Consider the following 26493-nt stretch of genomic DNA (forward strand, 5'->3'; position numbering starts at 1 on the left):
ATCGGTTTATTGCGATGCATTGGTTTATCAAGATTTTTTAAGGGTTAATCTGAAATTATATTAGTATAACATTGTCTACTAACGCTTTTCCAGCTTATTAACTTTTTCGTGTCACGTTTTTAGATTCATGAAAAACTTTCAACTTCATTTTATTCATAAAAGTTGAATGAACTTGAAATATTTAACAACATCATTAGAATCGGTGATTCATTCGGTATAAGTATGGAGAATTTTTAAGTTCTAGTTCAATCTTGAGGAGATTAAACGAAAATATATTTGAAGATACAGTGAATAAACTGTATGCTCAGTGTGGTTACTCTGGAACATTTTTACTACACGTGACGTCACGCTGGCGTTCCCCCCACCACTTTGAATCATACACCTGTGAGTGATCAACCTTTTGTCTACTAACGTTGAGATCTATCAACTCAGCATCCACAAAGCTCATAATTTTTCCTTTTTCGAGCTACCTTGTTTCACATTTGATGCAACCCCTAATAATTAAGGGGCGCAATTGCTCTATCAGTGTCGCATTATCCGGGATCACAGAGCGAATGTTTTGTGGTGGATGTCAGTTGTCAGTTAGCACTGGGGGGTTGCAGGGGTGATTAGGGGTTTTGAGAAGGGGGGTATTTAAGGGGGTAAGAAGAGCAGATAGTGGAACAGTAGCGGTTATTGCAGAGTGTTTCGCCAACAGTCACAGGCTACGATTCCCATATATAGTTGGTGTGGGATCGATACTCTACTCTGCATTACCTCTTCCTCTTCCTCTTCATCCTCCTCCTACTCCTCCTCCTCCTCCTCCTCTTCCTCCTCCTTCGTCTACCTCCTTATCTACCTCCTCTTCCAACACCTTTACCTTCACCAATTTCTTCTTCTCTTACTTAACGTAATTATTCAAGCTGCTCGAAAAATGATCCTGTGCCCTCTTCATTCTTTCTTCTTCTTCTTCTTCTTCTTCTTTTTCTTCTTTTTCTTCTTCTTCTTCTTCTTCTTCTTCTTCTTCTTTTCTCCCTCTCCTCCTTCTCTCCTCTTTCTCTAAGAGAATCGACAATTATTTGTTGAAACACCGCCGATTCATGAAGTTACATATCACATTATTATATTATTATTATTTATTCGTTGATATAATTACAAAAAATGATTTTTTATATTATCGTTATTCTGATTGCATTCTATATTTATCATCATTGACTAATTATTTATACTTTGTGAAATTCATTGAATAACTATCATTATCGTCATTTAATGTAAATTAGTGTATAAGCCAGTAAATATTGTAACATAGATAAAGAAATCCAATCTAATCTCTGCTATTCCTTTTCTCTTTCAATAGTTCAGGAAATGCTTCAGTACCCTATTTACTCTTCCTCCTTCTCCTCTTTCTCCTCCTCCTCCTCCTCTTCCTCCTCCTTTTTATTCTCCTTCTTCTCCACCACCTTTTCCTCTTTTTCCTTCTTTTTCTTTTCCTCTTCTCTTGCTTCCCACCATCTCTCCTCTTCCTCTTCTCTTCTATTTTCTTCGCAACGTCATCGAATTGAGAATTTATTCTTTTTTATTAAATCATATTCTACTCTTCTCTTCACCTTCTTCTTCTTCTTCTTTTTCTTCTTCTGCGCCTTCTCCTCCCTGTAAATGAGCCAACACAGTCCAGTCTTCAACCTTCATCTCCTTATCTACCTGCTAATCTATATTTATCTTCTTCTTTACCCTCCTTTTATCTTCTTTCTCATTTCTCCCTACTCCAACTCCTCCTTCTCCTCTTTAAACTTATTTTTCTCTTCGTCCTTCTTCTTCTCCGCCTCCTCCTCCTCCTCCATCTATTCCTCCACCTTTACCACTTTTTCCTCTTTCTCGTTTCTCATCCATTTCCTCCTACTTTCCTCCTCATTCCTTCTCTTAGTTCTTCTCCTACTCCTCCACCTTCTCTCCCACCTCCTCTCCCTCCTCCTTTTCCTTCTTCTCCTCACTCCCCTAATCTTCTCCTCTTTTTCTGCTTCACCACTCCTCCCTTCATATAACTCCTCCTCATCCTACTCCTTTACCTCTATCTTTATTTCCTCCCCAACCTTCTTCTGCATCACACATCATTCATCCTCACTTCCTCCTCCTTCTAATCTCATTTTTCCTTCTCCCCCTTCTCCTCTTCCTTCTCCTTCTTCCCCTCCTCCTTCTCCTCCTCCTTCTCATCCTACTGCTCCTCCTTCTTCTTCTCCTCATTTTCTTCCTCCTTTTCTTCCTCCTTTCACTCCTTCTCCTCCTTCTTGTCATCCTCCTTCTCCTCCTTCTCCACCTCCTTCTCCTTCTCCACCACCTCCTCCTTCTCCTCCTCCTTCTCCTTCTTCTTCTCCTCCTCCTTCTCCTTCTCCTTCTCCTTCTCCTCCTCCTTCTCATCGTACTGCTCCTCCTTCTTCTTCTCCTCCTTTTCTTCCTCCTTTTCTTCCTCCTTCTCCTCCTTCTTGTCATCCTCCTTCTCCTTCTCCACCACCTCCTCCTTCTCCTCCTCCTACTCCTTCTTCTTCTCCATCTCCTTCTCCTTCTTCTTCTCCATCTCCTTCTCCTTCTCCTACCCCTTCCACTCCTCCTTCTCCACTTTTTTCCTTCTCATTCTCTTCGTAATAATTTATCTCCTCCTTCCTTTTCTGAGTTCTCCTCCTTATCCTCCTCCTCCTCCTCCTTCTTCTCCTCCTACTTCTCCACCTCATCCTTTACCTCCTCCTCACACACCTGCAACCCTCATATAAACTGTTGAGGTACAACCCCCACTACCCAGTTGCAACCTTTATGTGTTCCGCCATGCCTGAAATGTGAAGTTGTCCAACGGCACATAAAAGCCCCCTCACAGGCGTGAAATTCGCCTGTCCTAAACTACAGCATCACTGATCCCAACTTTTACATTTGCTCCAAGTTCATCCATGGATGAAAATGGACGCCTACTGCCTGCTTTCTACCCCTAAATACGTGGGCTTGTTGTTGGGGTTCAAACTCTTCCAAAATGATTATGTGTATAGTGTGGTCCATGTTATGATGGCAGTATATGATCAACATTGGTGTTGCCATCCTTGTCTATCATTCGACAAAACAGATAGCGCCATCCCTTTCCTACCACCACAACTTTGCCAAATTGTCTTTCAATAATGTAGAAATATTATAATTGATCAACAAAATATTCAGATTTCAATCATGTAAATGTATAATTTCATAATTGAAAAAAGATATTTCACTAACTAATAAAATTTAATTTGATTATTTCAAGCGAGAATGAACAGTTAATTTTTTTCCTACAGTTACCTTGAGAAGTGGCCATTGCTGCACTGATTACAGAACGCAAAGAATCACTTTTCCGCTCTAGTGCGGGAAAAATTTTTTCGGCACTCCAGATTTGCAACATGGCAACACAAAATAGTTAGTAGGTTATATGGAGCACCAGTGCAGCAGCAAAATCAAAATGAAGTTGGTAACAGTGACTGTTATTATGATAATAACGATGGACAAGGACATGGACTCCGAGGACAGCCACCACAACAGTGACAGCTGTCCCTTCATTCAAACACTACTACATTATTATTCAATTTGACAATAAATTAAGGTTTTTATTAATAATAAAATTACAGAAAAAAATTTGATGGATTTCAGGGAATTTTACCCATAATTACCCACTTTTCATATTCAATGGTAACTGTAGGAAAAATTTAATGTGAAATATGTGCACAAAGTTCCTCTGCTGTACTCAACAAACCATTTGTAAACGTTTCTTTCGATGCAGCAAACTGTCACTTTGTGCACTAGTTGCACAAATAACTATTTCGCCTCACTGCACAGAAAGCAGCTGTTTTTCAGTCCCTACATAGATCTGAAAGACATTGTTTGCAGACGACTCTCGTCTGACGTAAGAAACACGTCTCTTTCCGGCTAAGGCCGGGAAGAGCACCCTTTCCGGGCCACTAACATGGAACTAAGAAAGGCTCGGGCGTAAACGTTTCTTTCAATGCAGCAAACTGTCACTTTGCGCACTAGTTGCACAAAGAACTATTCCGCCACAGTGCACAGGAAGCAGCTGTTTTCCAGTCCCTACGTAGATCTGAAAGACATTGTGTGCAGACGACTGTCGTCGGACGTAAGAAACAGGTTTCTTTCCGGCTAAGGCCGGCAAGAGCACCCTTTCTGGCCGCTAACATGGAACTAAGAAAGATGAAAGAGAAATGGTCTCTAGCATTGGGAGCTAAGGTATCGGATTTTCGGATAGATATTCCAAGCCAGGGCGGAGCTTAGAGATAATTGAATAGAACAGAATAGAACTTGAATAGACTTGAATAGAACGCACAAGAGACCCACAAAACCGCCGGTCTTTTTGGCGTCAGCTATACCTGTAGTGTGGCGTGTTCACGGTATTCGGATAACATATTCTCGGGAGAAAAATTGTTTCTCTATGTTAGAGAAAGACAACCGGGGAACTATCCTCATACCGCAAACACTAACTTTCTGTGCTCGTAGCGTAACATATTATAACATCATATATACAGCCATCCTCTACAGAGGTCAGTGGCAAGGCAGAGAATTGGCAACTTTGTTCTCTTATCGTTCTCCACTGCCATTATAACGTGGACCTCACAGTTGTTGTTTTGGTTTCAAACTTTTCCTAAATGATGATGTGTATGATGCTCTATCTGTCGAATTTTGGTATAAATTTACATCGTGTTTATTGGGAGATAATGTTTTCCCAGAGGGTTCATTATTTTTCACCTGAAGCAGGAAATTATTCACTTGTACATTGATGTTATAATTACCAGAAATCATCAGGTTTCAAATTCATTCATTTGGATCATTCAATCTACATCAATCTAATCGTAGGCTACATGGTATTGGCATAGATTGGATAATTTATACTAGAACTGGCTCATATATTCAAACTACTGAACTGTTCAACTTAATCAGTCTATCAGAGATTGACAATGGTGTAATAACCGAAACCGGTCTTTCTAATTATCAATAAATCAGTGGTTTTTTGACAATTTCTTAGTCTTTTTCATTCAATATGAATAATTACCACAATATCAACTTCTCAACTACTCAAAAAGTGTTCAACTTAAAATTTTTTTGCATATAAAAGATGAATAACTCATTTAATGATTATTTTAATTTTAGAATATTTCAATTTCATAGATGTAAAATTATACTGTTGTGAGTCAGAACAGGCAAGAGCCTAAATCTTGAATGAAGGAAGATATAGAAGATTATTTTGCATAAAGTTTTATAACTTATAGGCTACGGAAGATAGTTATAGGCCTCCTCACATTTCCATTAATCAATTTATTCTGATTTTGAGATTTAATTTGTGTTAGTTAACTTGAGGTGAAACAAAATATTTCTTGCTGAATTTTTCTCCAAAATGTACAGTGATGTGCAAGAATATTCCTTACATTCAAAACATCCATAACAACTACGATGATTAAAACCATTGCATCTATTCAGAGGAGTTCCCTATAAAATATCTCCTTGAAACTTTTTTTCTTAACAAAATACAAAAACTCAATCGAAAATGTTTACTATTCCAAATTATTACAGTTGTTAGAACTTTTTATATCAGCATGAAACCATAATGCAAATATCCTTTTGTGCTTTTAACAGACTTTTGCAGAGCACGGGTAAACCCCTGCTCATATTCGATAAATATTTTTGAATATCTATATATATATATATTATATATATATATATATAATTTTTGGACCTATCCATCCATTTGATTCATCCGTACTACAGAAACATAGGTTATTTGAACCTGATAATGAATATCTACATCATAAAGCTGCGTTTACACCAAAGTAAATTACAAAATGTTAATAACTTAATCCTTATAGATTCTATTAGATTGAACATAACTTATCATACACATGATGAACATATGTATTTGTCAAGTTCCGTTCAATCTAATTGAATCTATAAGGATTAAGTTATTAACATTTTGTTAATAACTTTAGTGTAAAATGCAGCTTAAAGACTTTCTGACAAGGGATAGCCACCTATTTCAACAAATTAAAATCTACAACAGTCTTTCTCCAGCTGTTTTAAAGAGCTGCTAATATAGAAGTTACGGTCCAGCTGCACAGAAGTCGGTTAAATTTTAACCGTGATTAATTCCACGAGAAGCAATCATAATAACTTTGGTGTAATCCCAGCTTTACAGTTATAACAAATCAATATTGAACCAATTTTTGGATCAGTTAGTATTACTACCACCCAAAGTTCAATCCGCAAATCGCTATTATTCAGCACCTTACATAGACACCAGGCACTGTACATTTAGTAGAATGAAGGCTGAGCTTTGTGAAGCTTTTTTATCATCCGAACCGGACCTAGCGAATTTTCTCTTTTGTTCTCATCTGTTTGTTGAACAATACAGTAAACGGATGACAAGAGAATGTACTCAGTCGCGTTGGCGTATCTTCCTCATCCTATTTACAACTCGTTCTCTCTCTTTTCCACCCTTCCTGTATTTTCATCTACTTCCACGTTTACGTTTACTCTCAAATTTCCCTGTCATACTTTCCTCTCTTCTTTCTTCCTTATACGTGTTCGTTTTTAATCTACTTCCACGTTTTCTCTCAAATTTCCCTGTCTTATTCTCCACTTTCCTTTCCCACCTCATTCGTGTTCGTTTTTAATCTACTTCCACGTTTTCTCTCAAATTTCCCTGTCATAGTCTGTTCTCTTCTTTCTCCCTTATTCGTGTTCGTTTTTAATCTACTTCCACGATTTCTCTCAAATTTCCCTGTTAGAGTCTCCTCTCTCCTTCCCCACCTTATTCGTGTTCGTTTATAATCTACTTCCACGCTTTCTCTTAAATTTCCCTGTCATACTCTCCTCTCTCCCTTCTCCCTCATTCGTGTTCGTTTTTAATCTACTTCCACGTTTTCTCTCAAATTTCCCTGTCATACTCTCCTCTCTTCCTTCTCCCTCATTCGTGTTCGTTTTCAATCTACTTCCACGCTTTCTCTCAAATTTCCCTGTCAAAGTCTCCTCTCTCCTTTCCCACCTTATTTGTGTTCGTTTTTTCATTCACTCCCACGTTCCTGTTATATTTCCCTCTCTTGCCTCCCATTTTCCCATCTCATCACGTCATACACACACTTCGAATAATATAAAAATTACAAATTTCCACTTTCTTGGGAGACAGACAACACGTGGTTGCATTATGAAACACAGAGGAACGCATCTTGTTCTGACACAAACAAGATAATAACATTGTGCGAGAGAATATTTTCTACACACATTTTTCTTCATAAATGTGCCGAATATTTTGGAGGCATTCTGGAAAAGTTGTTCAAGAATGTTCAAAATTATTCTTCAAGTGTTCATAGTCTTGTCAAGTAATTTGTTGAAGTTTTTCGTGTAAATTCCTTTCTCTTTTTCCAAAATTCCACCATCGTGAGGTCCACGTTATTAACAGTGGAGAAAGATAGGAGAACAGTGTTGCCGATTCTCTGCCTTACCACTGCCTTTTATAGAGGATATCTGACACCGGTATCTGTCTAATTGATAATTGAGTTAACCTGTTCGTGAGATTCTGAAATTAGGTAATCAGTTGCGATCTGAAAACTCTGACACTGGACCTGAGCCAGCCAGGTTACTCGATATTTTTATTATTGACCGAGCGAAGTGAGGTCTAAGACTCAAGTCGACGGTTTGGCAGTTCTCTTAATGTTTAAATGTTTATATGTTGCGCGTTTACGGCGAAACGCGCTAATAGATTAAATAGACTAAATATATCTTCTTGCCGAATAAAATATAATTGATTATTTTCAACAGGAATGAATAGTTAATTGACCGAACGAAGTGAGGTCTAAGATTCAAGTCGACGGTTTGGCATTTCTCTTAATGTTTAAATGTTTAAATGTTTATAAATATGTTTTTATTTTGCGCATTTACGGCGATACGCGGTAATAGATTTTCATGAAATTTGACTAGTAGGCTATGTTCCTTTTTGAATTGTGCGTCGACGTATATACAAGGTTTTTGGAAATTTTGCATTTCAAGGATAATAGAAAAGGAAAAAGGAGCCTCCTTCATACGCCAATATAAGTGGTAAAATAAGACTATACAATTATTAATCATAAATCAGCTGTCTAGTGGACTATATTACTACCCGTTCAGAAACATCGAACATCTTGAAAATGAATCTTTCCATCAACGTTAGTAGACAGTTGACTATAATACTACCCGTTCAAAAGCATCGAGCATCTTGTAAATGTATCTTTCCATCAACATTGTAGACAGTTGCAGCCAGACCTGATAACAGCGCTCACACTCACATTCCGGGACGACACGTCGCGGTACATTAGGACAGAAAGCTCTATGTTTATTTAGGATTTTTTTCTAGAAATTTTAAATTGATAAATCATTTATCAATTTTTGAGAAAACATAACAACAGGTCAATGTAACTTACTGAGCGCGAGGTCTACTGTTCACAGAACTACTTGTTGTATAGGTAAAAACAGCAAGGTGTACTATGGTGTGGCCACGTTATAATGGCAGTGGAGAAAGATAGGAGATGAACGTTGCCGAACCTCTGTCTTGTCAAATGCCTTCTATAGACGGTAGCTGATACAGATTTATTGATGTAATATTAATTGTTCATCCTCGTTAAAAATAATCAATTATATTTTATTAAGTAAGAAATTATATTTCTCACTAATTTCATAATTAAGATGAAATATTTAGTTAATTAATTATTAATTCTACATTGTTGAAAGACGATCTGGCAACAGAGCAAAGCGAGAAAGAGATAGCGCTATCCACTTTGTTGAATGATAGACAAGGACAGCAACACCAATGTCAATCAAATACTGCCATTATAACGTGAACCCCAATATAATTGACCGAGCGAAGTGAGATCTAAGATTCAAGTCGACGGTTTGGCATTTCTCTTAATGTTTAAATGTTTGTATGTTTGAATGTTTAAATGTTTATATGTTGCGCATTTACGGCAAAACGCGGTAATAGATTTTCATGAAATTTGACAGGTATGTTCCTTTTTCAATTGCGCGTCGACGTATATATACAAGGTATTTGGAAATTTTACATCTCAAGGATAATACAAAAGGAAGAAGGAGCCTCCTTCATACGCCAATATTAGAGTAGAAATCAGACTATAGAATTATTCATCATAAATCAGCTGACAAGTGATTAGACAGATGTGTGGAGAAGCCAGTCTATTACTGTATTTTGTATAAGGACTATAGTTTCAATCAAAGGCCTTAAAGAGGTATGCATCTTAAAGATGTTCGTATCAAAGCTGGGTTTACACCAAAGTTATTAACAAAATGTTAATAACTTAATACTTATAGATTCTATTAGATTGAACGGAAGTTGACAAACACACATGTTCATCATGTGTATGATAAGTTATGTTAAATCTAATAGAATCTATAAGGATTGAGTTATTAACATTTTGTTAATAACTTTGGTCTAATCGCAGCTTAAGGTCTTTGGTTTCAATATTTTGTTTTGCAGTCATGGTATTATTATGCGTTCTCATTAGTATCAATATTCTCACATTCGAAAAAACTAATTCAATAGGTGATTAAGAATAAACAAATAAACTAAATAATGCTGGAAATTATAATATCTTTGATTGTAAAGAATTAATTTTCATCAGATAGAAAGATTATCAAGGAACTGGATGAATTATATTATATGGAATACAAATTCAAACGTGAACTGAGTTTGTTAACATTTGAAACAAGTGACATCAGGTACTTGTGGATGAGAATAGTGCGTGATGTCTACTGTTCACAGATCTACTAGTAAATAATGATTAAATTAACCTGTTAGGTCATATCAGAGGCCCTGAAATTCATCAGTTGCAACCTGAAAACTCTGACACCAGACCTGTGACAGCCAGGTCACTCGATATCATAATCATTCTTTTGTATAAGTAGAAACAACAAGGTGTAGGCTACAACATACAGAGCAGCAGTTGGGAAACCTCAATGGAAGTAGCAAGATCATTCATGGTAAGCTCGCTCGAACACAAATAGGCATAGATAGATGTTGGAAGCATCGGTTCTGTTTCAAACCAAGGGAATGTCCGTCATCCCTGAGTAGGAAGTGAATACAGTAGGGAAATGATTCCCTAACTGCCTGGTTTCCTTTGTTTTCGATAACCTGCTGGAACCGTAGGATTCCCTCAAGAGCTTCTCCTTCCTGAACAGGATTTCTCAGTTATACATTTCTCTCTAACTTCACTCTCCATGGTTCTCACTCTCACTCTCTCTCTCTTTCAATCTCTCTCTGTTCTCTCCCCTCTCGTCCTCTCACTCTCTCTTTCACTCTCTCTCACTCTCTCTCCTTCTCTCTCCCTCTCTCAGGTAGAGAGTTAGTGGGTAGGGTATTTTGAATATTCTCTCCGAAGAATGGACATTGATATCTCCAAAGCTCCGCCATTTTATGTAGATGCATAACAATATTATCTTTAGTTATTACAAATTGCTTTTCTCATATCATATACAGTTCAATTATTATTTTCTTAGTGTATATTATGTAAAATCATGTATAATTTTGCTGTATTGTAAGCTATTGTATACTAGTAGTTCTGTGAACAATAGACCTCACGCAGTATTCTCATCCACAAGTACCTGATTGAAACTATAGACCTTATGGAAATAAGGTCTATAGACAGCAATAGACTGGCTTCTCCACACATCTGTGTAATTACTTGTCAGCTGATTTATGATGAATGATTCAATAGTATGATTTTTACTCTAATATTGGCGTATGAAGGAGGCTCCTTTTTCCTTTTATATTATCCTTAAAATGCAAAATTTCCAAAAACCTTGTATATACGTCGACGCGCAATTGAAAAAGGAACATACCTGTCAAATTTTATGAGAATCTATTACCGCGTTTCGCCGTAAATGCGCAACATATAGACATTTAAACATTCAAACATTAAGAGAAATTCCAAACCGTCGACTTGAATCTTGGACCTCACTTCGCTCGGTCAATAAGTGTATGAGCCAGTATATATTGTAATCTACATAATTAAAGTACTCAATCAATCAATCTCTCTCTCTTTTGACACTCTCCTAACACATTTGACTCTTCACCTAACTCTCTCTTTTGATACTCTCCTAACACACTTGACTCTTCACCTAACTCTCTCTTTCTCTCCTCTCACGCCTTTCTAAATTATTCTTACTCTTATCACCTCTCTCACTCTCAAGAATTCTGATTTCTGTCTCTCTTCCACAGAATCATTCTCCACTTCTCCTCTCTATCATTCCTTAACTTTCTCTTACTTCTCCTTTTCATCTTCATCATGCTCTCTGCTCAATCACCTCTCTCACTCTCAGGATTTCAAGATTTTTGTCTTTCTCCAACTTCGTCATTCATCTCATTCCCTCTTTATCACTCCTCTCTTTTCTCTTACATCACCTTTTTATCATGCTCTCTACCCAATTACCTCTCTCACTCTCAAGATTTCTGTCTTTCTTCCTCTTTATTATTCTTCTGCTTTCCTCTTCATCACTCCTGTAGTTTCTCCCATCTCACCTTTCCATCTTGCTGTATATCGCATTATGTTCAACACTCACTCTTTCTTACTCTCTCTCTCCATTGAGGTTGTATGGCAGAGAGGACCTAGAGTCCGAACTCCGCCCTCAATGAAGGCAATTATTCAATTCAATTCATTACTTGCATTAATTTATTTCGAAAAAATCAAGAATATACATCAATATTTATCATACTCATCAATAATTATAATGTTGATCAATGAATTTCCACCATCTTGAATTTCATCCACTTCTCACATGTTTGAATAATTTAAGCTTAGACTTTAGTTGCAATAATTTATTCTGATACCACAAAAAACTCAGTTTCAAGACTCATATTATTTTCTATGCATCATATTTTGTAATCATGGAAATTTCTCTCTATTTACAGTTTATTATTTATTTATTTCGTAAAAATCAATACAATCTTGGAAACATGAATATTTATCATATTCACCTTTAAATTCTTTTTATTTATTTATTTATCACATTGTGTACAAATACTTGAGATGAGGAAAGGCACAACAGGCTCATGCCCAAAACTGTCCCATTTCCAATTTATACTATACTGTCCAAATCAAAATGTTGGTTATGTCACTTTCACTTCTCAAAATAAAATTTATTCTCTTCAATACTCAGACCTCAAACGAGCAAATTTTGAACCAAATAGATTCTATTAGAGCCTAGAATCAAAAAAATCTAGAACAGTAACTTAATAATTATTCGAAAAGTCTAAATTTTGATTGAAACTAAAAATTTTCGAGCTAAAAACATTATTTCCACTGAACTATTATCATACTGGATTTCATCCACAGCTCACATGTTACAATCCAAGCGAAGACCTTAGCTTGGAAGAATTTACTTTAGTTTCAAATAATTCGATAATCCAATACAACCTCAGGAACAGCAAATTTTTATCATATTCATCTTTAAATTATTTATCACTGACTTCTCACCATCTTGGATTTTATCCACTGCTCACATGTTACAATCCAAGCGGAGACTTTCGTTTGGAAGAATTTATTCTGGAGCTTCAAACTTCTAATTCCGAGTAAGACTTGAAGAGAACTTTACTACTTAATAATTCGCAAACTACTTTTGGTGTTGAGAGGGCAAGACGACAAGTAGGCAATTCGAAAAAGTCGCGCTGAATTTCTGATCCCTCTCGCAGTCTTGGAGTTACTACTTTTTTGAAACTTTTGTCCCCCGAATTCATTGTTCATCTCGGGTATCACCCGCCGTTTATGGTCCTTTCCAAAGTCGTTAGAAGGGAGTCACACTCATTATCCAAACTTGGAGTTAGATTGAGATCTGTGATTATTGAGAATTTATGTTGAATGAACGGATAACTAAGAATAGTTGAATTGAGATCCATTCAAACTGTCATCATTCCATATTAATTTATGATTTTCATTCGAGTTACACTGATAATTGGGAGAAATTCACACTATGACTCAATTTAATGATATTGAATGATTTATCCTGGATTTAGAATATTTTTTACTTGTGTCGTAATCAATGAAATTGAATAGAACGGATATGGCAAGCGAAGCGAGTCTGACGACTAGTCCCGAATAAAATACTTCGATGTTTTGTTTGATAGAGCTTTATAACTGATTACCAATATAGTAACTGTTTAGTATTCGTTCATTTATTGATTGATTCATACACAATTCATGAAAATGTATTAAGGTTTCAATGTATAAATGAATGTGTTATATTTATTTATTTGATAGAGCAAACAATACAATAGTCGGAGAAGAAAAAACAGGCTATTGTCCAAACTTCTTCTTTTTTACTTTCCTTGCCCTACTAATAGGTAAGGAAAGTATTGCTTTCCAAAAAAATTAAGGTACCCTAATTTCAAGTTTTCTATACGTTTCAAGGTCCCCTGAGTCCAAAAACATGATTTTTGGGTGTTGGTCTGTGTGTGTGTGTGTGTGTTGTGTGTGTGTGTGTGTGTGTGTGTGTGTGTGTGTGTGTGTGTGTGTGTGTGTATGTGTGTATGTCTGTGAACACGATAACTCCATTCCTAATTAACCGATTGACTTAAAATTTCAAACTCAAGGTCCTTGTACCATGAGGACCCGACAATAAGAAATTCAATAAAATTCAATTCAAGATGGCGGAAAAAATGGCGGATAATGGCTAAAAAACCATGTTTTTCACGGTTTTCTCGAAAACGGCTTTAACGATTTTTTCAAATTTATACCATGGATAGTTATTTATAAGCCCTATCAACTGACATGTTACAATCCAAGCGAAGACCTTAGCTTGGAAGAATTTACTTTAGTTTCAAATAATTCGATAATCCAATACAACCTCAGGAACAGCAAATTTTTATCATATTCATCTTTAAATTATTTATCACTGACTTCTCACCATCTTGGATTTTATCCACTGCTCACATGTTACAATCCAAGCGGAGACTTTCGTTTGGAAGAATTTATTCTGGAGCTTCAAACTTCTAATTCCGAGTAAGACTTGAAGAGAACTTTACTACTTAATAATTCGCAAACTACTTTTGGTGTTGAGAGGGCAAGACGACAAGTAGGCAATTCGAAAAAGTCGCGCTGAATTTCTGATCCCTCTCGCAGTCTTGGAGTTACTACTTTTTTGAAACTTTTGTCCCCCGAATTCATTGTTCATCTCGGGTATCACCCGCCGTTTATGGGTCCTTTCCAAAGTCGTTAGAAGGGAGTCACACTCATTATCCAAACTTGGAGTTAGATTGAGATCTGTGATTATTGAGAATTTATGTTGAATGAACGGATAACTAAGAATAGTTGAATTGAGATCCATTCAAACTGTCATCATTCCATATTAATTTATGATTTTCATTCGAGTTACACTGATAATTGGGAGAAATTCACACTATGACTCAATTTAATGATATTGAATGATTTATCCTGGATTTAGAATATTTTTTACTTGTGTCGTAATCAATGAAATTGAATAGAACGGATATGGCAAGCGAAGCGAGTCTGACGACTAGTCCCGAATAAAATACTTCGATGTTTTGTTTGATAGAGCTTTATAACTGATTACCAATATAGTAACTGTTTAGTATTCGTTCATTTATTGATTGATTCATACACAATTCATGAAAATGTATTAAGGTTTCAATGTATAAATGAATGTGTTATATTTATTTATTTGATAGAGCAAACAATACAATAGTCGGAGAAGAAAAAACAGGCTATTGTCCAAAACTTCTTCTTTTTTACTTTCCTTGCCCTACTAATAGGTAAGGAAAGTATTGCTTTCCAAAAAAAATTAAGGTACCCTAATTTCAAGTTTTCTATACGTTTCAAGGTCCCCTGAGTCCAAAAACATGATTTTTGGGTGTTGGTCTGTGTGTGTGTGTGTGTGTGTGTGTGGTGTGTGTGTGTGTGTGTGTGTGGTGTGTGTGTGTGTTGTGTGTGTGTGTGTGTGTATGTGTGTATGTCTGTGAACACGATAACTCCATTCCTAATTAACCGATTGACTTAAAATTTCAAACTCAAGGTCCTTGTACCATGAGGACCCGACAATAAGAAATTCAATAAAATTCAATTCAAGATGGCGGAAAAAATGGCGGATAATGGCTAAAAAACCATGTTTTTCACGGTTTTCTCGAAAACGGCTTTAACGATTTTTTCAAATTTATACCATGGATAGTTATTTATAAGCCCTATCAACTGACATGAGTCTCATTTCTGGAAAAATTGCAGGAGCTCCGTAATATTCTTGTGAAAAATGGCGGATAATCACTAAAAAAATCATGTTATTCAGGGTTTTCTCGAAAACGGCTTTAACGATTTTCTATAAATTCATATCATGGATAGCTATTTATAAGCCCTATCAACTGACATGAGTCTCATTCCTGAGAAAATTGCAGGAGCTCCGTAATATACTTGAGAAAAATGGCGGATAATTACTAAAAAAAAACATGTTTTTCACGATTTTCTCAAAATAACTTGACCGATTTTTTTTTCAAATTCATACTCTGTATAGTTATTTATCAGCTCTATTAACTGGCATGAGTCTCCTTTCTGGGAAACTAATGGGGGATCCACCCCATCCTTGAGAAATGGACTTTGTAACCTCCTTCTCGTGCATGACGTAGGTAGGTAGAGCAGTTCATAAAAAGAACACATAGTCGAGATATTCCATCTGCAGAACAGCTGTTTTGACGACTTTAAAAAAATGACGACTAAAAAAAATAATTGAATTTCACAATTTGCACAAAGGAAAGAGTACTCTGAAAACAATTATATATACACATAATTATACAAAAGTCTGATCATAGTTTCAAATATGAGCATGGAAAGTTGTGTGAGTGTACCACACCAGATTTTTCTAATTTTGTCTTAAATCGTCCAAATTATGTGTTTAATTAATCATGTGTTGGGTGTTCGTTCATTCCTTTATCCATTATTTTGTCATTCAATTTTATACAATTAGTTAATTTATTCATTTATTCATCTATTGGAATGTATACGATCCGCAAAATTAATTAATGTTTCAATGTATTTATAGATGTGTTGTGTTTGTTCATTCATTCATTCATTTTTCCATAGAATTCATGAAAATGTTTCAATGTATTAATGTATGTTTTGTGTTGTGTCGTTTGTTCAGAGGACATGACCGGTCGAGGCAGCAAGAAGTTCGGAGACAAGTGCGGTGACACGATGGAGTGCGGCTTCCGAGGCTCAGTGTGTGACCCCAACAAGCACTCCTGTCAGTGTAGACCCGAGCTTACCGCCACCAATCACATCGACAAGTGCGGAGAAGGTCAGTGTCACCTCCACCCAAATCCATTCATAAATCTTTATCTAACAGTGTCAATTCTACCAAATCCATAGATAAATCTCAATCTCGAACTGTTTCTAATCTCAAATCCATGTATAAATCTTAATCTGAAACTATTTTTATTAAGATTGGTTCATTGACCGAAAAAGAAATCACCAGGAGACTTGAAGCATTTGAACTATGGCTTTGCAGAAGAATTTTAAGGATATCGTGGACAAAAAAAGTCACAAACTCAGAAGTACTGCAGCGCATGAGAATGGGAGCAGAGTTGGTAAACACCAGAAAATGCCGGAAACTCCAATACCTCGGGCATATAATGAGGAACACAGAAAGGTACGGGCTACTCCAAGAGATCCTTCAAGCCAAGATAAACAGCAAGAGAAAACCGGGACGAAGAAGAATATCTTGGTTGGCAAATCTGAGGAAGTGGTTCGGTAAAACATCAGTAGAACTCTTCCGAATCGCAACCAACAAAATCAAGATAGCCATGCTGATAGCCAACATCCGGAACGGATAGTCACTTAGAGAAGTAAAAGATTGACCGAACGAAGTGAGATCTATGTTTTAACTCTGATTTTCTTTCGTCTGCATGAATGTATGTATGTATTTATGTATGTAACGCATTTACGGCAAAACACGTTTTTTGAAATTCTGCATTTTTAGGATAATATGAAAAGAAAAGGAATTCCTCTATACTCCGATATCACTATATATCATCTACTCTGAAGATAGGATTAATCAGACTGTATAATAATTATTCATAATCAATCAGCTGACAAGTGGATTATTCATTGCATGCATTACACAGATGTCTGAAGAAGCCGGTGAACATGTGACACCAGATACTTGTGGATGAGAAAACTGCGTGAAGTCTACTGTTCACAGAACTACTAGTTTAGATTGGTTTTATTCATGTAATAAGGGGTGAGAAGTATGAACTATTGAGGCTTATCATGCAGGGAAAGATCAGTGAAAGATAAGTGTAGGACGTAGAAGACTGTCCTTACTATGTTATTTGAGAGCGGACGCGACAGTCGAGGACTGCGACAATCGAGGACTGCGACATTTGAGGACTCAGTCCTCTACTGACGGAGTCCTCAACTGTCGGGGCTGTGCAAAAATTAAAGAGTACTCAACTGTCGCCTGGCGCCGACGACATTTGAGGACTCTTCACCAGGAGTCCTCTACGGTTGCAGTCCTCTACTGACGGAGTCGTCAACTGTCGGGGATGTGCTTTTGGAAGATTCTTCTTCTGTCGGTGTCCTTGTTTGACATCGAACCATTTGAGAGATATGTATGGCTGCAACTCAAAATAACTTTGTGAGCTGCAATTATTTATAAAGTGAGAATCGCCGTGATGATTTTCAACCTCCAAGGTTACAAGGTTTTGGATAGGAAACAAAAGAAGGAAGAGGAAGATATCCATTCATATCCCTAATTTTCTTAGGGTGGCCACTAACGACAGAACATGTATGTCGAGCATGTGTGAATGGACATGGATTTGAACAGAAAATATATTCACGTGAAATGCGCTCAACACGCGAAATGCTTTGAACGGAAACAGCTATAAATTTACTTTTCTTGTGTGGATTTGAATAAAATTATTGATGATTGATTGAGAAAAATAGTGCAAGAGAAAAATAAACATAAAAATCCAAGATACAAAAACCTAGTCGACAAAATCAGAAAACAAAATGAAGAAAACAAAATCCAAGCATTTTGTTCGAAGCCTTTCGTTATGATGACAAACAAACTTGAAAATTGAACTTGAACGTTTTACAGTAGAAACATAACCTATTTTTGGACATTTTATTGATTTATCAAAATTTGGGAATGGAATAGATTTGGGCCAAACCTGTTGTTCCTTCTTAATCATATTCATATGATTTGTGATTCTGTCCACGAATAAATAAATAAATAAACTATGACGAGCTGCACTTACTCCTAATATTTCACTAATATTCACTATTAAGCACAGAACATTTTGAAACCAGGGTGAAAATTACAAGATACAGCTTTGAATCTACACAAGAGAGTTTTTTCTAATAATTAGTGTGATCACAATGATCCTCAGATCAGAGCAGATCAGAACAGAGCATACTGTGTATGCTGTACTAACTCCAAATCCTTCAATCGTTCACTAATAAGCACAGAACATTCATAACCAGGGAGAAAATTACAAGATCCAACTTTGACTCTACACAAGAGCGTTTTTCCTAATTAGTGCAATCACAATGCGGAAACTTTTCACGGTCTCCAATCCCCGCGGGTATAAAAAAGTGGGCCTAACAAGTAATAGCCTATTGTAGGAGAAGGAGACAACTGGGTTGCTACGAATGAAGACGCTTCTGCAAGTTTTAATTATGCAAATGAACAGTTTTCTTTTTTCTAAAATCTTGTGAATGCGCTGAGTATAATGGTCGTTATGTCTCCGTTTGTAGAAAACACAAAGCGGTTACTTGTTAGTTTGTTACACTGCCCTTTTCTCAGACTAAAATATTTAGATTTGAATTTTTTATTTGATATAGATAAAATAATCACAAAGAATTTAACAAAATAAGGGTTACATTCACCATCTACGTTTAACGCTAAACCACGTTTACTTGTAGATATGGTTGCATTTTTTATAATGTGTTTTAAACGGAGTTCAAACAAACAGCTGACATTTCTCCGTTTAAACCGAGTGTCTGAATACGGGCTTGAAACAAATTCCATTGATACTCCATGAGTCAGGATGATTATCTGATTATTGCAATAAAAATACGGTACTTGGGAAGTGGAGGGCAGCAGTATATAAATGTTTATTTCCCAGGAAAACTAAAACTGATACAGAAAATATTATATAGTTTACTTATTATTATATAGCCTACTATGGTTAGTTTCAGAAATTTTTAATAATGTGTCCTCTACAAGTCACTTTTAGTGTCTTCTGTGTGGAAATTAACCTACTTCACTATGGCGTACCATGTTCTAGAGTAGGTTTTGTTTATTTGTTTTTTGTGTGCGGATTAGTAATCATTTATTTATTTATTTTAGATTTATTTATTTTTTACCAATTCACTAGAAATTTACAAAATAACACTTATCAACTAATATACATTGGTGTGGCTGGAAAAAGAAGCCTTGAGCTCCAGCCACGAGTTCGAAAATATTCTTTAAATTATTGGTACATTTGCCGTGATAATATTCTAAAATACAAACCAAAAGATAGTAAACCAAAAACCAAAATATGTATAAATAAACACACAAAATCAATTCTTGAATCAAAAATCAACAAGCCCAATAATAGAAATAGGTAATATAGAAATTATAATAATAATAAAAAAAATTTTTTCCTTTAGGTAATCAAAAAAAAAAAAACAAGTTTAAACTGAGCGTGTTAAAAACAAGTCATAATTATAATAATTTAGTTTTCGATTTTAAAAAAGTAATTCTCTTTTAAGAGAATTAAATCACTATGATTAGTGTTTAGTGAGTCATTAGGTGTTTAGTTGAAAATATGAGTTGTTTAAAATAATGTTTTCTATATAAGTTTTATTATTTAATGTATTTCCTCATGGAAAACAACCACAACAAAAAATATACAGATTCCCAGCCAACTGTTTCTTCAATGCAGTTCGAAATGAATAAAAAATGTCACGATACAAACAATAATGTCCGATGATTTATTAACGTGCGTCCAGGCTTGAAAACAGCCCTTCGCACAATAGTTTCACAGTGAATAGTCTCCAGAAATGTATTGTGCCGCGTTTTTAATAATTCCAGTCCCACATTTTGTTGCTGCACTGACTTGCAAGCCTTGCAACAATGTCGACCAATGGGAGGAGAGCTTTTGTACAGTTTAAAAAGTCAACCGGCGACACAACACGCAACGTTTCCATGTATATTATATACATATTTGAGTATATACAGTTATAAGTTGGTTATGTAGGAACCGTGATATCGTAACCGCCACAATGATTTTCATATAAAAATGTTGACGGCAGGGTTTTTTATAGTAATATGTGACATGCGATTCTTGCTGTCTTTGGATTGGTTCAAGCCAGGGGGCGCCATACTATTTTTAATTGCAAGTCTCTGACATGTCAAGACACGATTCAATGTACAGGTTGCACGACATTCCTGGGAAAACGACGACAATCAAAACATTATTCATCACTTGATGGCTCTTTTTTCTATAGAGTAGTATGCCGGTAATTATTTGGAACCGGGTCCTGGATCTAATTTGTTTTGTTCCCTTTGTAATAATTTATTACGCAAACTAGCAGGGACTGGCTAATTTATGACTTCCCGGTATCTTCTAACCTCAACCTCAACTGTAAATAAATCGATGATCTTTGTTATCCAGTGCAACAATTTTCACGATGCCCTATTTCGCATTCTTATACGGATAGAAGATTTCCTTCCTGTTTCAATAATCTCAGAGTCTCTTTAATCGTATAGTGCAAAGTATAAAACTGGTTGTCTTTTTTCTTCATCGCTAGTTTTGAACATAAATAAAAATAGAAATCCAAGTACCCTTTTCAAAATTATTTAGAATCATGCAAATTTTCGATCAAAAATGAATATAGAACTAGTGTCTTTTCAAATATTAGTTTTCAAGACTTTAAAGACAATGAGGTATATTCTCTAATTCAGAGACTGTGAAGTATTGAAGAATTTCATTGTATAGTGTAGTCCACGTTACAATGGCAGTTGAGAAAAATAGAAGAACAACGTCACCGATTCTCTGCTTGCCATTGCCTTCAAATAAAATCAAATCAAAATTATTATTTGCAATTCATACAATTGAGGGTCCTTCCAAGCGATTCTTAGAGAATATTCTTCTATAGAGAACTAGCTGTCAGGCTCGCTTCGCTTGCCATATCCGTCTAGCCAGGGCGCTCCGCCCCCTGGACCCCCGACTGGATCGTCGAAAAATGAGATTAGCGGGCTCGCTTCGCTCGCCAAAAACGCAGATTCTGGGCGTGTCTTTGGCGTTATTTCAAATTCTTTCTAACACAACATTATTACACCCTAGCTTAGCTTCTGTACTGAATTTGAACAATTTCTGTTCATTTGTTCTCGATAAATCTGAGAAAAAACAAAAACCGCTAATTTTGGGCGTATCTTTGACGTTATTGAAAATTCCTTCTAACACAACATTTTTTCACCCTAGCTGAGCTTCTGTACTAAATTTGAACATTTTCTGTTCATTTGTTCTCGATAAAGCTGAGAAAACGCTAAAAAACGCTGGAAAACGCAGATTTTGGGCCCAATCAATTTTTCCGCGATAAATGCATTTCAATCTTCAACTTGGTGCCAACCTAACAAAGTCAACTCAACTTAATACCAACCTGACAAAATTATTAATTTAGTTGCCAGTTAACAACTGTTTCGAAGACATACTCTCTCTAGATTATAGTTCTATATTAACATAATTTGGTATGGACATTTTTCAATTATAAATTAAGAGAATAAGAAGAACATACATGCCAAAAGATGAACTTTAAACCCTTAAAAACCACCCTTAGAGTTAAAATATTGCCGAAAGATTTCTTAGTGCGCCTCTAAAGGGCCAACTGAACATACCTACCAAATTTGAACGTTTTTGGTCCGGTAGATTTTTAGTTGTGTGAGTTAGTGAGTGAGTCAGTCAGTCAGTGAGTGAGTGAGTGCCATTTCGCTCTTATATAATATAGATAGCTGTTGCCGGTATATCTCATGTAATATTAACTGTCCATTCTTGTTTAAAATGATCAATTTTGTTTTATGCGTCAATATATGTTTCAATGATTCGATAATACATTTCCATAATTGTGATTAAATATTCTCTTAATTGATTATATTTCTACATTGTTAATGAACGATCTGGCAAAGTTGCCGAGCTAGAAAAGGATAACGCGATCTGCTTTGTCGAATGATAGACAATGATAGCAACACCAATGCTAATCAAATACTGCCATTATAACGTGGACCTCACTATAGAGTATATATTACCAACAGAGCAGTAGGATTTACATCCAGCCAATCTCTGACCCCTTATCATAACTGGCATAACTTATTAGTACGTGGGGTTGCTATTTTGGAACCTCCCTAAACAATACCACCCTCATCTCCCTAATTAGACGGGCAAGTAATCAAATTAGTTCTTGAAACCTGGAGAGCCGATGAGCAGTGGGACCACAGAGTGCCCAAGGGTACCTAACCGCCCCTTACAATACTATTATTACTCATCAATTATGCTAATTGACTGTAAATAGAGCCGGATGCTTAGCCTATGACGTAGATCGTGAGCCCAATGACGTCAGTAGCTGGTCGTTTAGTTCAATTTCCGGTCATATGACAATTTATTTTGTCACAACTTATTAGTTTCAGTGAATCCTGAGATTTCATATAATTTTCCAACTTCTGAGGCCCAAATTCACCAAATACGAAAACTAGGTTTGAGCTGCAGTTGGTTCTAAGTTAGAAGATTTCGAATTGGTTTTGACAATTTATTTTGTCACAACTCATTAGTTCCAGTGAATCCTGAGATTTTATATAATTTTCTAACTTCTAAGGCCCAAATTCACCAAATACGAAGACTAGGTTTGTGCGGCAGTTTGTTCTAAGTTAGGTGATTTCGAATTGGTTTTCAAGTATGAATTTTTGTTTATTTAGAATCAACTGGCGCTCAAACCAAGTTTTTGTTTTTGTGAATTCGGTCCTAAGTCACCTTGGAGAAATGATGGTCTAATCTAGAGGAAAAATTCATTAGCTCAATAGAAGCTTTAATAAATATCACTTTGATAAATATACAGAGGTAATGCAAGGAGACTGTTCCAGGAAAATTCAAAAGAATGTAAAATTTCCATTTTCTTTCAAATATTCTTTTTTAATTCCAAATTTCACATCCGTTTCTATTCAAAGAATGGGCATTAACTTGGTTTCCCTTGTTTGATTCATCTATTTATTCATATTCTTATTTGATTATTCATCTATGGCTTGGAAAAATTATCAAATAGAAGAGGTTTTGTGAGATAAACGACTGAATTCTAAGATGAAAGAGTCAAGAGCATACCGTATAATATAACAAATTCATAAGTGTTTTTATTTCATTAAATTCATAAGTCATTACATAAGTGGTTTCATTATAAGTGTTTCTTTTTCATTATAAGTGTTTCTATTTCATTAAATTCATGTCATATTAGTTTGTCACAACTTATTAGTTCCAGTGAATCCTGAGATTTAATATTCCAACTTCTAAGGCCCAAATTCACCGAATACGAAAACTAGGTTTGAGCTGCAGTTTGTTCTAAGTTAGAAGATTTCGAATTGGTTTTGACAATTTATTTTGTCATAACTCATTAGTTCCAGTGAATCCTGAGATTTTATATAATTTTCTAACTTCTAAGGCCCAAATTCACCAAATACGAAAACTAGGTTTGAGCTGCAGTTGGTTCTAAGTTAGGTGATTTCGAATTGGTTTTCTAGTATGATTTTTTGTTTATTTAGAATCAACTGGCGCTCAAACCAAGTTTTTGTTTTTGTGAATTCGGTCCTAAGTCACCTTGGAGAAATGATGGTCTAATCTAGAGGAAAAATTCATTAGCTCAATAGAAGCTTTAATAAATATTACTTTGATTAATATACAGAGATAATGCAAGGAGACTGTTCCAGGAAAATTCAAAAGAATGTAAAATTTCCATTTTCTTTCAAATATTCTTTTTTAATTCCAAATTTTACATCCGTTTCTATCCGAAGAATGGGCATTAACTTGTGTTTCCCTAGTTTGATTCATCTATTTATTCATATTCTGATTTGATTATTTATCTATGGCTTTGAAAAATTATCAAATAGAAGAGGATTTTGGAGATAAACGACTGAATTCTAAAGGTGCGTACAGATATACGCGCCGCGAACATGAGCAATTCAATTTTAATCAGCTGATTATATCTGTATTTTTACAGAAACGGTAAGATACAGATATAAAATCTTGGCATCAGCTGATTAAAAGTGAATTGCTCATGTTCGCGGCGCGTAAATCTATACACACCTTAAGATGGAAGAGTCAAAAGCATACCGTATATATAAAGGTGCTTACAGATATACGCGCCTCCAACACGCTCCGCAGTCGATCCAAGCACGTTCCGCACTCGCCCCACAATCGCTCCGATCATGAACGTTACGGGAGATGTTAGCTCTTCTCACGTTCCACTCTTGCTCCCCGGTCGATCATCAATCGATCTGCTCGAGTGACGTTCGATTGCGGAGCAGAGCGAAAGTCTGTACGCACCTTAAAAAATTCATAAGTGTTTTTATTTCATTAAATTCATAAGTCATACACATGTATATTTCTGTTCACCACTCAATTAACTATTCATTCAACGATTTGATTCTCTATTTGAAGCTTGACAAATTATGAAGTTACTATTGAATGTAAACGACTTGATATTCTCAAAACCTCTAATCTATTAGAACAGTATTTGAGATATAAGTTTCAGTTGTTGCACTGTTATCAATCCCTAGTAAACTGAAAGCTAATCATTGAGCGGCAGAATTTGAAGTATGAGTGAAGCGCTACGATTGGCCATTAGCTGTCGACCAATCAATGTTGAGCTCCATGTCATTGGCCGAGACTAGACACGCCCAAGTGTTCCAAATATGATCATGAGAGCCTTTGAACAACAAATGATGATAAACTTAATAACTTGTTTGATTTTCTTAGTTAGAAAATAGAAGACATGGAAAAATGTGATATCCTTTCCATTTAATAAATAATACTGTGAACAACATGAGATTGATTAGTTGAGAGATATTTCTTTATTCATTCATTTATACAATAAGTACATTATCAAAATGATAGGGAGAGGAAAAATAAGGTAACCTTGTGCTTTTCCTCTCCCAAATTTAGATAACACATAGTTCGAAATAGGTTAAGTCTTGTAGTTGTTCAATTCGAAAAAAATTCAGTCCTTAATATTTTCACAAAGTAGATTTTCAAATTTAGATGCTTCAAAACTAAACATAGTTAAATGCTTTGTCAAATTTATCGTTCTGCGGATTCTTTTGTATTATTCTATTTTAAAATCTGGAATCATTTTCAAACGTAAAATACACTCAATACTGTAGTTCGAAATTGTAAAAGTGAAGCTGTTGAGAAATCTATACTATATAGAGGAAGGAACTGGCATATACAAACATGTACTGAATAAGAAAAAAATGTTTGACGCATCATCACGTCTGAACTACTGAACTGATTCACTTGTAATGAAAAATAGTCCATAAAGATTCTTGATTTACCGATGATGGTATTTGGCCAATTATTGTTTCATTAATCAATTGATTATAATTTCAATAATTTAAACAGATTGATTCAATACATACAAGATTCTTGATTTACCGATGACGGTAATTGGCCTATTCTCGTTACATTATTCAATTGATTATAATTTCAATAATTGAATCAGATTGATTGATACATACTGAGTTTGCATACGATAATAAGCCCAATCAATCAGTTTTTCTATTGTAAATTATTACATACTTACTTACTTCATACTTCTGTCCTTCGTCATTGACCAGCTTCCTGGATGGACGGCGTCATTTTATATTCAGACCTAATTTGGTCGTCGTTGATTGTAATAGTATATTTCGCACCTAGGGCCGAAAATGAGACATTTCCGGCTCGAAATCGGTTTTCAAGTCCGAGGCCGAGGACTAGAAAAGATTGAGAGCCGGAAAAACATTTTTGCCCATGGTGAGAACGTTATTTTTGAATGAAAAAGACTAAGAAATTGTCAAAAAACCACTGATTTATTGATAATTAGAAAGACCGGTTTCGGTTATTACACCATTGTCAATCTCTGATAAACTGAAGACCGAAACCGGTCTTTCTAATTATCAATAAATCAGTGGTTTTTTGACAATTTCTTAGTCTTTTTCATTCAATATGAATAATTACCACAATATCAACTTCTCAACTACACAAAAAGTGAAACGTTATTTTTCGCCACACAGAAAAATAAACAATATAAATATGAGAATAATTGTTTATTAGGCACTTCCGAAAGCAAAAAAGGAAGGTCATAGCTCTAGCAAATCTGAGGTAATCTGAATATCAGGAAATTGTCCAAGTATTTTTATTTTTTATTCTGATTTGTCTAAATAACCTAAAAGATTATGTCC

General features: G+C 35.6%; 1 protein-coding gene across 7 annotated transcripts in view; it reads left to right on the forward strand.

Annotated features, from left to right (window-relative positions):
* Positions 1-26493, forward strand: part of LOC111047608 — a 317339-nt gene that overhangs the window by 178902 nt on the left and 111944 nt on the right. For all 7 annotated transcript variants that reach the window (XM_039433757.1, XM_039433756.1, XM_039433760.1 and 4 more), the window contains exon 3: positions 16171-16326. In XM_039433757.1, the coding sequence (XP_039289691.1) occupies positions 16171-16326 (156 nt within the window). The remainder of the gene's footprint in view (positions 1-16170; positions 16327-26493) is intronic.

Source organism: Nilaparvata lugens, chromosome 8 (assembly GCF_014356525.2).
Source record: "Nilaparvata lugens isolate BPH chromosome 8, ASM1435652v1, whole genome shotgun sequence".
Lineage (NCBI taxonomy): Eukaryota > Metazoa > Arthropoda > Insecta > Hemiptera > Delphacidae > Nilaparvata > Nilaparvata lugens.